The sequence below is a fragment of the Elaeis guineensis genome, chromosome 10, assembly GCF_000442705.2.
Source record: "Elaeis guineensis isolate ETL-2024a chromosome 10, EG11, whole genome shotgun sequence".
NCBI classification, from domain to species: Eukaryota; Viridiplantae; Streptophyta; class Magnoliopsida; order Arecales; family Arecaceae; genus Elaeis; species Elaeis guineensis.
Window position 1 is genome coordinate 34,702,240 of NC_026002.2, and position 14,505 is coordinate 34,716,744.

The 14,505-nt window shown below is 40.5% G+C and overlaps 1 protein-coding gene across 2 annotated transcripts; it reads right to left on the minus strand.

The window, feature by feature from the left end:
- Window positions 1-358: 358 nt before the first annotated feature.
- On the minus strand, window positions 359-13,988 carry LOC105052442 (uncharacterized). Of its 2 annotated transcripts, none has more exons than XM_010933245.4 (6): window positions 13,614-13,988; window positions 9,055-9,127; window positions 5,104-5,170; window positions 1,827-1,940; window positions 1,666-1,717; window positions 359-1,087 (listed from the first exon to the last, which is right to left on the minus strand). In XM_010933245.4, the coding sequence occupies exons 1-6, from the start codon at window positions 13,644-13,646 to the stop codon at window positions 581-583; spliced, it is 846 nt and encodes a 281-aa protein (XP_010931547.1). In that variant the 5' UTR covers window positions 13,647-13,988; the 3' UTR covers window positions 359-580. The 2 variants fall into 2 exon arrangements, with proteins under 2 accessions (XP_010931547.1, XP_010931546.1); XM_010933244.4 differs by having other exon boundaries at window positions 5,104-5,197; window positions 13,614-13,987.
- Window positions 13,989-14,505: the final 517 nt, after the last annotated feature.

The window sequence follows — 14,505 nt, forward strand, 5'->3', positions numbered from 1 at the left end:
GAGAAAAACTTTTACCTCTCGAAGAGCCGTTCTACCTACTGGGCTGCAGCAGTAGCATAGTAAAGTCCACCCTTTTAGCATCACATACATTAAAAGGCATATTCTCCACCACAAAATAAATAGATAAATAAATAAATAAACAAATAAAGAGTTCATCAGACCAACAAATGTAAAGCAACCTAACCACAACCTAGTTGCACAAGACAGCAAGAGGCCCAACCTAAATTAATTCCAACAAAATCGGTCACACAAGATCTGCACTCCAACCCAAACTGACTAGTTTTACCTGCTTTCATAGCAGTCTGCTCATGTCGATAGGGTTTTTGCAACGCCCCAATGAAGCATGAGGATCAGAACATCCAAGTCAAATGAACTGTTACTGTGACAATTAGTTACTAAAACATGCTAACACAGTTTTAACACTTCCACCCCAATGTGCATTTGTACTTTATACATCATTCATCCCATTCCCTGAGCCCTTAAGGAGTATGTCTCAAGAGGAGGGAGGGCAGCTGCCTCATCTACATTAGATGTCAGATCTACCTATAAATCTGTTGGGAAGGTAAGATATATATGCTGATTAACCATCTTCATTATCATAATCCTCTTCCTCTTCATCTAATCTTCGGTTTGATAATGCAAACTGAATAGGATCAATGGCCATTTTGTCCATATCAGACAGAGACCAGCCTGGGTACTCATCATGCTTCATTTCATGATTTGTCTCAGAGGATGCGGCTGTGGCTGTTGCTTTGATGCTATCTGTGGCCGTCGCTGCAGCTGTAGGTGTGTCTCCATTCTCATCCAAATCCAGATTCAAGTCAAAGTTCCGGATGGCAGCACCTGCGTTACTACAGCTAACTGTGGTTTCCTTTGATTCTCTTGCACTTATGCCGTCATCCACTATTTCAGATTTCATATGAGGTGGTCTGTCACTGTGTTGAGGAGAGGAGCCAGGGTCATCTTCATATTTATCATAATGAGCACCATCCTTATCAGCACCACGAGCACCTCGGGCACCACGTCCTCTCCCACGTCCCCGCCCCCGTCCTCTGCCACCACCACCATGAGCTGCTGCCCCCTCATGCTGCCATGAAAAAAGCTTTTATTAGCTGAGATACCACTTTATAAGAAATGAGATGCAGACAAGATCAACATGCAGGATGAGCAGGCAAATGAAATCTTAGCATCTTGGGCCCTGTTTGGTATCATTGTTGCCATAGTATTTTTGTTTCTGTACAAATCAGTAAAATACCACATGGAGACTGATGTTGAATATAGCATATTTGCACAAAACGTATGCTAGTCCTTGATTTTACTTTCAAATTTTGAAAGCAATAAAATATTGCTGCCAAAATATCTAAAGATTTTACAAACAATTAAAAAAATGGTTCATATATATTGTGCATTCTAGTTCATTTTTCTGCTAGGTTTTTTCGAAAACAAAAGCAATAACAATGGGCCCTTAGCGAGTGCAAAATCATAAATGAAGTTTCCCAAATGGTAATGATGGGTTTGTAAGTATATATGATATTGCAAAATCAAAGCATTAAGCCATATGAAAACCTTGCACAAAGCTGACAAATAATATTGGGAAGATACATGAGAAGCATAGATAACAATTCTAGAATAGAAATTCAACATTACAAAATAAGAGACACTTACAGCTTTACTTCGCTTCAACTCCTCATTATCATTGTCATCATCTGCAGCTTTCCTGGAAGACAATGCAATACAGTTGCAACATCAAGATACCAGTAATAATAGAATATTATAGTTGTCCCACTGCAACTAATACCTAATATTATGAAATTAACACTACGAACCTTCGCTTGGCAGATCTGTCATCGCCACCAGCATCAGAAGTTCCCATGTCTGGAACCTTGCTCACTATATCCTTCAGGAAGTCAAACACATTAAAACTATGCACGCACTGCTTCCTAAAACAAGTGAACAATGTATAGATAAGATTTAGGATTAAAAAGCATTCAGTGCAAAGAAAAAAAATGAATAAAAATAAATAAATAAAAGAAAGCTAAATATCCAGGCATAGCATAACCAGTATGTCATCAAGTAGGAAAACATCTTGTAATCAAACTACAAAAAAAATGGAGAGAGAGTAATAAAAGAAACATTTTCAGATAATGATATTTAATAGTGGGTCAGCGGCCCTACTGAAAATTCTGAAACAGGGAGTGTACATAACATAGGAGACCCAAGGGAAAAAGGGTTGTGTTTCTTCTGCTTTTGTTAATAAATCAACCATAAATTAAAGTCCATTGGTTGGTGAAGAGTACATTTAGTATATCAAGAATCATTACATGGCAAAGCCAGGACATGAGCAGCCTAAAATGAATTCAGCCACTTGGCCCACGCCGGGCCCCAGAGCAGGCTAAGACACAAAGGATTAAGCAGGTCCAGCCTAACACAACAAGAAAACTAGGGTTGTTATGGAAAACATAAGTCTGACTAATGTACTTGGGCAGTCTGAAGATAATGCGGTTCCTTGCTCAAGTGCAAATCAACATCAAGGGCCAAGAATCTGTAGGTTACTTGGTCAAAGGCTCCAAAATATTATCAATTTCTCCTTTTTTTTCCTTCTTATCCAAACAAAAACTATGCATGTAAGAGTGATTTTTTCAAGAGGATGAAGCGACACATGATTGCGATCCATCAATCATGCACCCTCAGAACAGATTTGGTAACAAAGAGAATTTATGCACATCTCTTGTCATCAATTAGAAAGTGAATATAAATGGATAAATTCATAAAAGGTCTTCCAATAGAAGGGATTGAGATAAACAGCCTCAAGACCAAACCCATGGCCAAACGTTACATGGTGTTGAGCATTTGCATTATCATACATGGTAGAGATTTTTCAAATTTTTTCAAAACAATCTTTACTTTTCTTTAAATCATATTAGTCTTTTTTTTTTTGTCGAAAGGTCAACCAATTGACCTGATAATGCAATGATCTGCCCCTTTGGTTGGGTCAAGTTTAATTACAGATTGATAACATTGCATGTTGTTGCAGGTACAAAAGCATATTTATAGACCCAGAAACAAGAACCAGAGTCAAAGCTGCATCAGGATGCCTACATCCAGAAGGTGCTACATGGAATACTTTTATTTTAAAAAACAGTACATGTAACACCCCTTGTTTGATTTTATTAGAAGTGGTGGAGCCTCATGAACTGGACTGCCGTTTTTCACTTTTCTTGTTCGATTTTATATATATTCATATATACAACAGAAAACTCCATCATGCCCTATCACTTTGATTACATAGAACTCACTAGCAATCTCTGATAATAGGTCTCCTATCAAATCATCTATTTCATCTTAACAAAATTTAATTAAGATATGTGATGGGACATTTTTCAGATGGCATTTTCATGCCATGCTTTAAGGAGATCTAAGGAATTGTATGAACATAGAAAAAATGGTAAAAGAAGCAGGCCATGATCCTCTTTATTGCTTATTGCTGTCATTGCCATCACTCCAGTTAGTCAATGCACCTGACCATTACAAAGAATTTCCTCCAACAGAAAGAATGGAAACAGATTATAAGGAGTCCAGAATGTGTACTACATGTTAGATGCCTGATATATAGATCAAACAACACAGAATTGAATGATGTTGAGAGAGAGAGAGAGAGTAGGATTGGAGTCATCACAATGTCCGAACATCAGGGATGTTGACAGGCCAATCTTGGACCAAGCCATGGCAGCTCAGGCCCACTGGATGCTTAAGGCCCAAGACTGCAGAAAATTAAAAGAACTAGACCTAAGCGCAGCCTGGCCCTAAAGCTAGGCACCTGAAGCTAGCCCAGCATTATGGCCTGGGTCCATCTTATTAGACACTAAATTTTTAAGACATCATAATGGTTTTAAGGGAAATAAGGGCACCTTGTTTTTATATGTGTATCTCCTTAATTAGATCATATCTAGGCATGAAGCAGGGTATAAACCATTAAGAGAAACACATTGTACCAACAAATATCAGTGATATAAAACAAAAGAAATTAGTATACAATGAAGCATGGAAGAATCATCACACAACTATATGCTAATACAAAAGATCTTTGAAGTGTGTTTCTTAGTGCAAGCAAGGCTTGAATGATTAATGCAGCAAAAAGGATGCTCATTGTTTGCTTAAATCAAGATTTAAGTTTATTTTATTGAGGCTCTACCTTTAGCTTTTCTATGTTGTCTTACTCTCTAAACTTTAGAGAGAGAGAGGGGGAGGTGTTAGAAAAAAACTAAGGAGTGTATTATAAGGGATATCTAGATACTGCATACCAGTACATGCCATATGTGGCTACTGTAAGGGTTTCATCGTATTATCAGGATCACTTCTTAAAGTAAGAAATAAGCTTGGGATATTCACCAAAAGGACATCCAGGATATTTAAAGATACATCTGTGGATGAGCAAAAGGGGTTCTTCTTACATAACCCTTTAATGATGGAGATAATGGAAGCTTAGCTTCAGAATTTGTAATGTCGATTTTGTTGAGTAGAATGTACATGATAGCCCATAATGTTCTATGCATTCTTTCTTAGACATTTGTAAAAGACACAATTATTTATACAAGAATCCCAACCATATTATGTCCTTGTTTCTTCCCAAGATTTGTCATGCTGATGTATCCAGATCCAATATCAAGGTCCATGCTTCACATATAACAGCTCATGTAACACATGGGACTCAAAGCGTATGTAACGGCAAAAACATGGGTCCATAAAGTACAGCACATCGTCCAAAATAGAGTTCAGTATTTATTTTGTATTCTACAATAATGTAAAGATAATGAATTACACCTTTTCTTCTTTTTCAAGGCAGAAACAAAAAATAAACATATACTTAGTCTAACTTATGTTATTCAAGATTGTTTTAAACTTTTTTACCTTTTTAACTTTCTAGATTTTTAAATTCATGGCGAAAATTAATTATGTACTCCTGTAGCATCTCGCAGAATATGTAATGTCAAATTCAAAAGAATTCCAAAATCCATTATTGCAAAATCCTCAGAAAGTATACAATGGAGATAGAGCAGAGATTCTAAAGAGTTCAATTAACTAAACAACTTAAATGGTACTTACAAATGCAAAGCACTCATTGTCTTCATTCCTCTCCGAAGGGTTATGTCATATGTTCTGTCGCAAAGATCTTGCAGAAACAATTCCAATGCTTTAGCTGCAAAAATATAATTCATGGAAAATGAATATAAAGAAACAGCTAAATTGGTAAACTCAGAACAAGCATATCATATAAAGAGATAACATTAGAACATAAAAACATACAGATGGATGCCCGCATGTCAATTTGCATGGTCATGGACATGTCTGTAAATATTTCTATTATATATATCATAAGGAAATGTTTAAGCATAGTATGCACATTGCACAATTACGACTCCCAGTGCTATTATTCAAATGTTCATATCAGCATGAGAAAAAAGGGTTTTCTACATATCACACCTAAGATTTTGCCAAAATTATATAAAACTGCTCACCTCATCCATATTTACAAAAAAAACCCAGATAGTGTTAATTAGATTTGCAAAAAGGCCCTTCTGTTAGCCTTCCATTGCCCCAAATACAGTCAGATAAATTAACCAGGGGTCCACAAGCACCAAAATCCTTTCCCTTCTGACTATTCACTTCCTGTATTAACAAATTACAGAGCCTGTCAACTAAGATGACCAGGTGGTGGTCACTTTGGTCATTAATGTGAAGTTGACAGGAACAGCAACCAGCCACATCTCAACCTCTACAATGAAGTAATCATAGCAAAGGAACAACTCCACCAACAACAGCTTTCCCACCAGCATCACCAGCTCCTTCTGCACTGCTTTTTCCACATCGATAGGCTCTTCATCTCTGGACCATTGGACCACACCATGTACTTGAGGAGATACTTACCTTGTCCCAGCAAACTGGTCCAAGACAATCTCCCTAATTATGGTCAAAACTCTTCTCATCCCTCGTCACTAAGGGTTGGCACCACGAAGATCATCTCCCCCTTCTTCACCTCGTACACCACCAACCATGTCAGCTCCATCTTCTCTGTCGCTACCAGCATTCCTTTCCCCCCCTCAACGGCCATGCCCACCGAAACTCTTTGGGTTGTCAGGCATGGATCTTGGGCTCAACCATCCCCAGCCACCGGAGGATCACCAAGAGAATCACCTTCATGCCACTATAATTGTTGAACAAGGTGGCAAAGAGGAGGTTGTGGCATGCCTCATTCTTGGATCGCCTGAGAATCACAATGTCAGCGAGCACCGACTTGACAGTGGGGACGAAGAAATTGTAGAGGACCTTGGGAATGGGGAGGGTGGAGGGAAACTTTCTCAACAATCTTGGAGAGGCCAAGGGATAGGAAGAGGGTGAACTGGGGGAAGAGCCACTTGGTTGCCTTGGCAAGGCCCCTTGTGCCAAGGCCAGATGCAAGGGGCATGATGCCAAAGTTGTCCTTGAACTTGTTGAAGTCAGCCTTCCTATGGCAGTAATGTGCAACTCCATGGCCTATAAATAGAGCTGATCATGGGCAGGGCCTTCGACCTAAACTATATTCATTTTTAGTCAAGCTTCGAGTCGAGCCTATTTAAGATTTGACATTTCCATGCACAAGCCTGGCTCGTGATCAGCTCTACTTGTAAGAGGGTGGCAAAGTTGGTGCCAAAGGCAGGGATGACATAGGACTTGCAAGAGGTGAGGAGGTTGAAAAGGAGTTGCTAGATGTTAGCGTTGTTGGGCTATAAGGGGCTGAGATAGCACCAAATGCGGAAGCTGCTGGTGAGGGTGATGAGTCACCTCGAAGATGTTCTCCTTGACCTTGGACATGCCAAAGAGGATCTAGAAACTCTAGGTGCCAAGGACGGCCACAACCTTGGGGTTGGAGGCCATGAATGACCAGTGCCACATGAAGGCAAATGATGGTGGATAGGGTTGAAACTGGGCCGGGTTATACCTTTGCCCGAGCCCGGCCCAAAATAATTTGTCGGGCTTCGAGCCGGGCTTAGGACCAATTTTTTGGGAAAAAACCAGCCCGAGCCGACCCGAGCCTGATTGGGCCAAGCCAATGCAAGAGAAAGATTAGGCGCCGATTGGCCCGATCCCCATCTGATGATCCGTCTTCATCATGATGCGCTGCCAGGGACCCCTCCGTCTTCATCCACAATGTCATCCAGAAGCTCATCGGATCCCCCGCCCACCACCAACCTCGTCCGACAGCGCTGCCTCCTCCTCCCCCTCCTGTCGCCGGCCCCGCCACCACCTCCCGCCTCCATTGCATCCGCCTGTCGCCCCTCGCCCACCTGCCCCCTCCATCCCCCACCCTCACCACCGAGCCTCTACTGTCGGCCACCGTCGTGGTCGACGTCTGGATGCGGCCTCCCCTCTCCCTGCTCCCACCCTTCCCCACCATCAGCGCGGCCGCGAAGTCATCCATCTCCGCCTACATGCACCGCCTCCATAGCAGCGGGGTCAGGCAGTCATCACTGGTGCCCTCGTCGATAGCAGCAGCACTGCTGCTGACCCCACCGACTTCCCTGCTAGGGTTCGGAAGCTTACCATCTCTAAATTAGCCGACTCTTTGTCTTGATCTCCGTCGACCCCTCTCTTTATCTTCGGACGACCCTAATCTCGTAATCCGTCGACTCTTTGTCTTAATCTCCATCTTTGGATGATTCGCCGACGTCTCTATCTCCTGATCTCCTTCTTTAAAACCCCTCCGTCTCCGTCTCCAGCTCCATCTCCGTCTCCATCTCCATTTGCAGATAATGTAACGACGGTGGCATCGAAGGGGTGGGAGAGGAAGAGGGGGGGAGAGAAGAATGGAGTGGGCCAAGTAACTGGCCTTTAATTGGATCGGGCTCAAGCCGAGCTCGGGTCGGGCCAATAGTATGCCCAAGCCCGGCCCGAAAAATAAATGGATTATATATTGGAGCCCAAAATCTGGCCTGATTTTTTCGGGCCCAACCCATTGCCCAACCCGAAGTCGGGCCGGCCCGAAGCCCGTCGGGCCGGCCCGAGCCCACTTCCAGCCTTAATGGTGGAACTGTAATTGATGTGGGACTAATAGCAAGTGTTCTGGCCATAGAAGTAATAGCATTCAAGGTGGTCCCTTATACGTGATATGAGGGGATGCCATAGGTCTTGAGAATGAACTTGATGGGGATCTTCAATGGAGTGCCCTCCTCCATCTACACCATCGGATGGTAGTCTCAACTACCTGCAAGATCTTAAACATCATGGATGAAAAAGATTTCTTCTCTGATAGTACTTCAGCTACTAGTTTGGCCTAGTCAAGATCTCTCTCCGCTTTGTTACTTCAATCAATGCTTAGAGGAAGTGGAGATCGATGAGTGTGCATAAAGAGAGGGAGGGAATGGGTGGTTTGGGGGGGATGCAAGTAGCACATGGATGGCATGCTGATGGTCCCATTGGCAAAAAGGAGGGCTTGGGCTTGGAGGCAATGATAGTGGTGATGGATGCAAGGCAAGGGGTGGGAACATTGAGGGGGTGAGCAGGCTTGTCATAACTGAGAGGATGGGGATGAGGGTGGGCAAAGGAGGGTTGATAGGGGTTCAAGGGATAGGGGTTGGATTGAGATGAGAAGTAAGGGGGTGTCAATTGGGGATGAGGTTTGAGAGAGGTGAGGTGGTCTCACCTGCAAGAGAAAAGTAGCTCGAGGAATATTTTGGTCAAAGTAAATAAAAAAAACTTAAGGTCTAGAACTAGAAGTAACATTTTCATCAAAATCTATAGCAAAACTTTAACCCAAGATCTTGTTGCAACATAAATAGGACTTCTATGGATCAATTTGTGAATAGCGTATGGGAGCATTTTATATGTAACATCAATAAAATATTGGGTGGCATATGCCAAAATTCCAAAATAATAATAATAATAATAATAATAATAATGCTCATGAAACTTTTACAAGCAAACAAACTACTATTAGAAAAATCTAGATCGCAAGTAATGGAATGCAATCTAGCATTAGTAATATCTACTTAGGACAGTTAAATGGTTTGAAGAACTCACATACTAAAACAGGTACCGCCAATGCAATCTTCCCAACATCTTCATCCGCTTGCATAATCTTTTTTATTCGAGACTGCCAACAAATACACTATGTCAGACCACATGGCTCATGATAGAATGATCGATGATTGATTCATACATAAAACAAAGTTATCAATAAATGGCATTATATAATAATGAAGTAATAGCATCTTGAAGCTTAACCAAACAATGCTGCAGCTGACAACCAAGCAAGAACATTAAAGTGTTGAATTAAAGTCATTATAAAGGACAAGAACCTGATTTACTCACCTTATGAGCTGACAAAATGATATCACTGGATTCAATTGTAAATCAGCATACATTGTTATGTGCTGATGATATCAAGATGCTCTATCATTATCAACATTGGTGATTTATCATAAATGCATGCATACAAGGAGAGGACGGTGACGAACAAGGATATATACCGGCTGCATGAACACTTCTAAAAAGGTAAGTTGATCATAAATTGTGATAAGGATGGTGTATCTTAATGCATAGGCTCATGTAATATACATTGGGACCTATGCATAACCATTGAGGCACATCCCAACTTTTGGCATCAGCTTTGTTCCACATTGATGAATGATTTCCATCCATCTTAACCAAGGCATTCCCCTAATCTTCTTAATCATTCAACAAAAATTAGAGTTCATATCCATGTAGAATCTCCTTGAATCTTTATTATACATGCACATGAAATCTCAATCAGTACTCCATCCTCCTTGGGAATAGAAAAAATAAATTTGACAACCAGAGGAAAGAGAAGGGTGGATGAAAATTGGGAGAGCAGAAAATGAGAGGACAATTAAATAAGTCCAGTGTGCGGCAAATTGAGATACACAGCAGATTTTAATTCATGCTTGGAGAATGATAAAACAGAACCACCTTGTCATTCTATTCAAATGCAGATCTCATTGCTCATTATGTATGTCATTTGACACATAATGGAACATACAGGAAAATATTTCCACCATGCAGTAAATTTAGCTTGCATGCTAGAAAAGATTTAATCATGTACCAAAAAAAAAAAAGATTTAATCCTGTATGATCAAACTGGATACGACTGGGGTGCAGGTTCATCCAAGAAATCTAATTGATAAGGGACTGGAAGTTACTATAGCACGACAGGTTGTTAAGGGCAGGAGGAAGAAGGAAGGGAGGAGGGGGGAGAGAGATCAGAGTTTCACAGTGGATACAGGAGCCAAGAAATAGAGAAAGAAATATTACCTTTTGAGGCATGATAGCTTCGAAAAGCTGGAAGTGACAGATTGGTGGGATTTGATAGTAAGTGGGCGAGGACAGTAGAGTTAACAGGTGGGATCTGAGCTCAGCTGGGCATGAGAGACAGCATATTTTGATATGTCTGCCTATGATTATACAATCTGATTTGCAAAGTTTGTAAATATAAAATTGATAAAATTCCAAAGCGGGCAAACCTGACAAACTCAAGCCCATGCTTTTAAAGTTAGTATTAGCTGTCTCGTTGGAGATGATTCATGATTGATAAACAGCAAGGTCACGCACAAAGTTTTTGTTGCATACAGACGGTAATAAATTGCCAATAATTTAGTCATCATAATGTCAATTACTCTGCAGATAGGAAGAATATAGGCATGCATCTTATACTGTTATGAACTTCAGCTCTAAGTATCAACATTTAGAGTGTTTAATTGAGCGATAAAAACCATTACAAGGTAGCTTGGGTCATTGTGGGTTGTGTGTCTGTGACTTGAGTCATTCATGGGTGTAGATGCACAACATGCAAAAGATTTGAAAATATAAGCATATATGTATACATGCATGCACACATAAATACACATGTATCATGATGCAAAAAATTAATGTCAGCCTCATGCACAACCAAATTCCATGTCAAATAAAGTACTGTCCAGAAAAATAACAGCTGTGTGTGGTGACAGAATTCCCCTTTTTCTCTTATTGCATGTGTTTGGTGGGGTAACCATCACCACATAATTAAACTAATTTGTTTGCTAGTGAACTAATGTCTACACATCATGCATCAAAACTGTGTCTTAAAATCCCTTAGATGTTTGCGTGCAACATAAAGACCATAATAAGATTAAGAAGCAGTAGCTATATAATTAACATGTGAAAGCAACCAATACATGGTCAGTTATTGGTTTCAGCTGTACTGGCAAGAAGAATACAAAACCAAGAATTCGACAAATATCTCATATGCATTCAGGGTCGCTTCAGTTTGATTCTAGATGGCAAAACAATGGTTGAAACACTAAAAGACCTCAAACTGCTAAGAATTCAATAAGGCTGACAAAACTGGGGCTAACTTCAAACACAACACTCAAGCAAATATTGGGCTTTGAGTGGCAGAATTTTATGGAGGTTAAGAATTAATACAGCTTGTTTTGGAGGGAAAAAACATATGAGTCCTCAAGGGCTTGGTAAAGTTGTTCAGGCTGGTTTTAATGGTGAAGCATAATTCTTCAACATCTAATGGTCTAGATCCAACATTAAATTTCTTTCTTCCTTCCTCATTTGAAGATATTCAAAAGATGCACGAACAGAGAGAAGATGCCATCTTAGAAATGATAACAGGTCGACGGTTTAGGTAGGAAAAATGCAAATCATTCTTGTGTGGTTGATTCTTGCACATTATTATTTCCTCTTTCTTCTTTCTATTTATCTTCTTTTGTGTCCTCCTTTTCCTATATCGGTAGCAGTACTATACATAATCAACAGTAATCTTTAGCACATGGAATGCAAGTGAAAAGAAGCACCGGTAGCTTCTCAAGCAGAAGGCTTTCGAGTTCATGCTCATGCTGAACATGAACCTTTCCACATTATACATGGAGAAGATAAAATTATAATCAAGGTCCATGGAGCCAGTACCATGATCCATGCCAGGTAGCCGGCCGGCAGTACTAGTCGGTATAGGTCCGTACAAGATCAAACTGGCGCAAACCGATACAAAAGCGAAGAAAAAAACTGAGGAAAAGACAGAAAAAGGGGAAGGGGATGGAGAAAGGAGAGGAAGGGAGAGAGCGGCCGGAGGAGACGCCGACGGTGGCCAAAGGCGGGCCACGGGCATGCTGGGAGGGCCGTCAAGACCTCCACTTCCTCCGCCAAATCGCAGGAGAGAGAGAGAGAGAGAGAGAGAGAGAGCTAGTGAGAGAGGTGGGAGGAAAAGAAAAGGAGTGGAAGCCGGTAAAGAGGCCATCAGACAACAAAATCGTGGCTCACAGCTCCGCAGACGTGAAATAGGGGCAATCAGCCCTGTTTTATCAGATTTTTTTAAAAAAGCTCGACCATAGTGAAACCAACAATGTGTTTACCGGCTTCACTATTCATTATCATTTTTAAAAAAAAATGCAATGAACAGAGATAGTCGCTCTTAATCCACAACTATGGCTCCACTCGCGCCTTTTTCTGCCACTCAATGGCCACGACAGCCATCCAGCGCCCTTCGGCGGCCTCTCCACTGGCTACACCTTTTTTCGATACCCTCACTCCCCCCTCTCTCTATCTCTCTCAATTAAACACCCTATCGGGCCACACAAAGCCACGGAGGTCTCCACGTCCCTCTGGCGGCATCATCCTCTCTTTCCTCCCCTCCTCTCTCTCTCTCCCTTTTCATCTCTTTTCCTTTCCTTCGTCTAGTGTTCTGATTCGAACGGCCAAACTGTCCCAATTTGCAGTCGGTACAGCTCGGAACGTCCAATTCGGAATGATTTGGCGAACCATGGTTGTAATAACAAACTCAAAAAATCTCAAGCCTTTATAAAAAACAGTAAAATGAAAAGATCGAAGAGCTTAGGAAATGAAGGAAGCATATTGAAAAAGATGTTCTCATGCTTGATCTAATAATACTGGTGGCTATGGTTCCCCTACTGGATCATGTACTTATCCTGTACCATTGGAACAACCAAATTTTAATCATTTAACTCAATAAGTTCATACATACTCCATTCACTTATTGTTTCAACCAAATAAGCTTTCTAATCTAGTGGTTTCAAGGTGCCTCTCCTTAAGTATTAAAGCCATTATGATTCACTCCTTTTGTTCCACCGTCCAACAGCTCACTCGTTCTTGGTTCTCAACAAGTTCACATCAATATAAAAATCAAAACCCGCTAAAAACATGGCACCTTAAGAATGATTCTTTGTAACAGAAAAAATATAACATTAGAAGAGCATTGCCTACTTTTGCATACTTCACTACAAAAACCGAACCCCTACTAACAGATTCGCACACCCTAAGGCAAGCATAGAATAAAAAATAAAAATAAAATAAATAAATAAAAAGAAATTAACAATGATTCAATCATCAAACACGCTCTCCTGGGACGACCTTAGTTCAAACACAAGACCTTGAAACCATTTTTCTCCCCAATAACGAATCAAAGAAATCAACCCTAATCCCCTCCTCAAGGAACCACAACCCCAAACAAGACAACAGCCAGATGGCAGAAACTCATAAAAAAGCCCTAAAACACAATATCCAGCGACCAAATCGACCAAAAGGAGCAAACTTCATCAAAAGAAACATCAAGAACTTACCGCGGGAAAACGAGTTTCGAGTTTCTTCCTCATAGCCCCCAAATCACGCTCAAAAACAAGCCAAAATTCCTCCTTGAGTCCTCCAAAAGGCCACTGGAGCAGAGGCGACGATACCGAAAAAACAAAAAAAAAGGAAGGAAAATCGAACTTTTGGAAGGTTTTCTTTTTCACGGGCGGAGAGGAAGAAACTTGACAAGAGAAACGAAGGGGACTAATTATCGCGAACCCACAACGTGTTTGAGGAAAAGAGAGGGAAAGGAGAGAGTTTTGGGGTTTGGCTTCTTTGCTTTCTTCGTCGTTCGGTCGGCCGATGACGTCCTCTCAAACCGCTGAGGCGAAGGTAGAGCGCAGAACGAGCCCGTGTCCATACGTTTCCACAACCACCTATGTATGTATTTATGTACGGTTTTGGGCGTTCACTACCTAACAAGTCTTATCGAGTCCTGTACATATCGAGTCTAAAAGTTTCCTGCCTACCTTGGACGCTCATGCATGGGCGCAGTTGATAAGCTCAAGTTGAAGAATGGGTCATCCAACCCTTCAATCCCTATCCCATAAGAAAATTCTTTATGCACCGTAGGTGACGTATAAAATTTTACATAAAATATATTATTTTATATAATTGATCATATATTTATAACTTTCTAATATATATTTAATATCTATAATTTTAATTTTTTATTTAAAAATTTTATATGATAAAAATATTTTTATTTTTTTAAAAAAATTATAATATTTTGTGACATATTATGCCTTTCTATATACACAGGATGTCATAATATGGTGATAATATAATCTAAAATATCATAATATAGAAGGAATATTTTTTATCCAAATATTTTCTAACGCGTATTTAATATTTGTAGTTTTACTTTTTCGTTTGAAAATTCTG

Bases quoted from the DNA above. Each gene is read 5' to 3' on its own strand.
- LOC105052442 (XM_010933244.4), bottom strand. From the start codon at position 13,646: ATGAGGAAGAAACTCGAAACTCGTTTTCCCGCG. The intron at 9,128-13,613 runs GTAAGTTCTTGA...ATTTGTTGGCAG, and splicing joins TCGAAACTCGTTTTCCCGCG to TCTCGAATAAAAAAGATTAT. The intron at 1,941-5,103 runs GTAAGTACCATT...CACTTGTTTTAG, and splicing joins ACAATGAGTGCTTTGCATTT to GAAGCAGTGCGTGCATAGTT.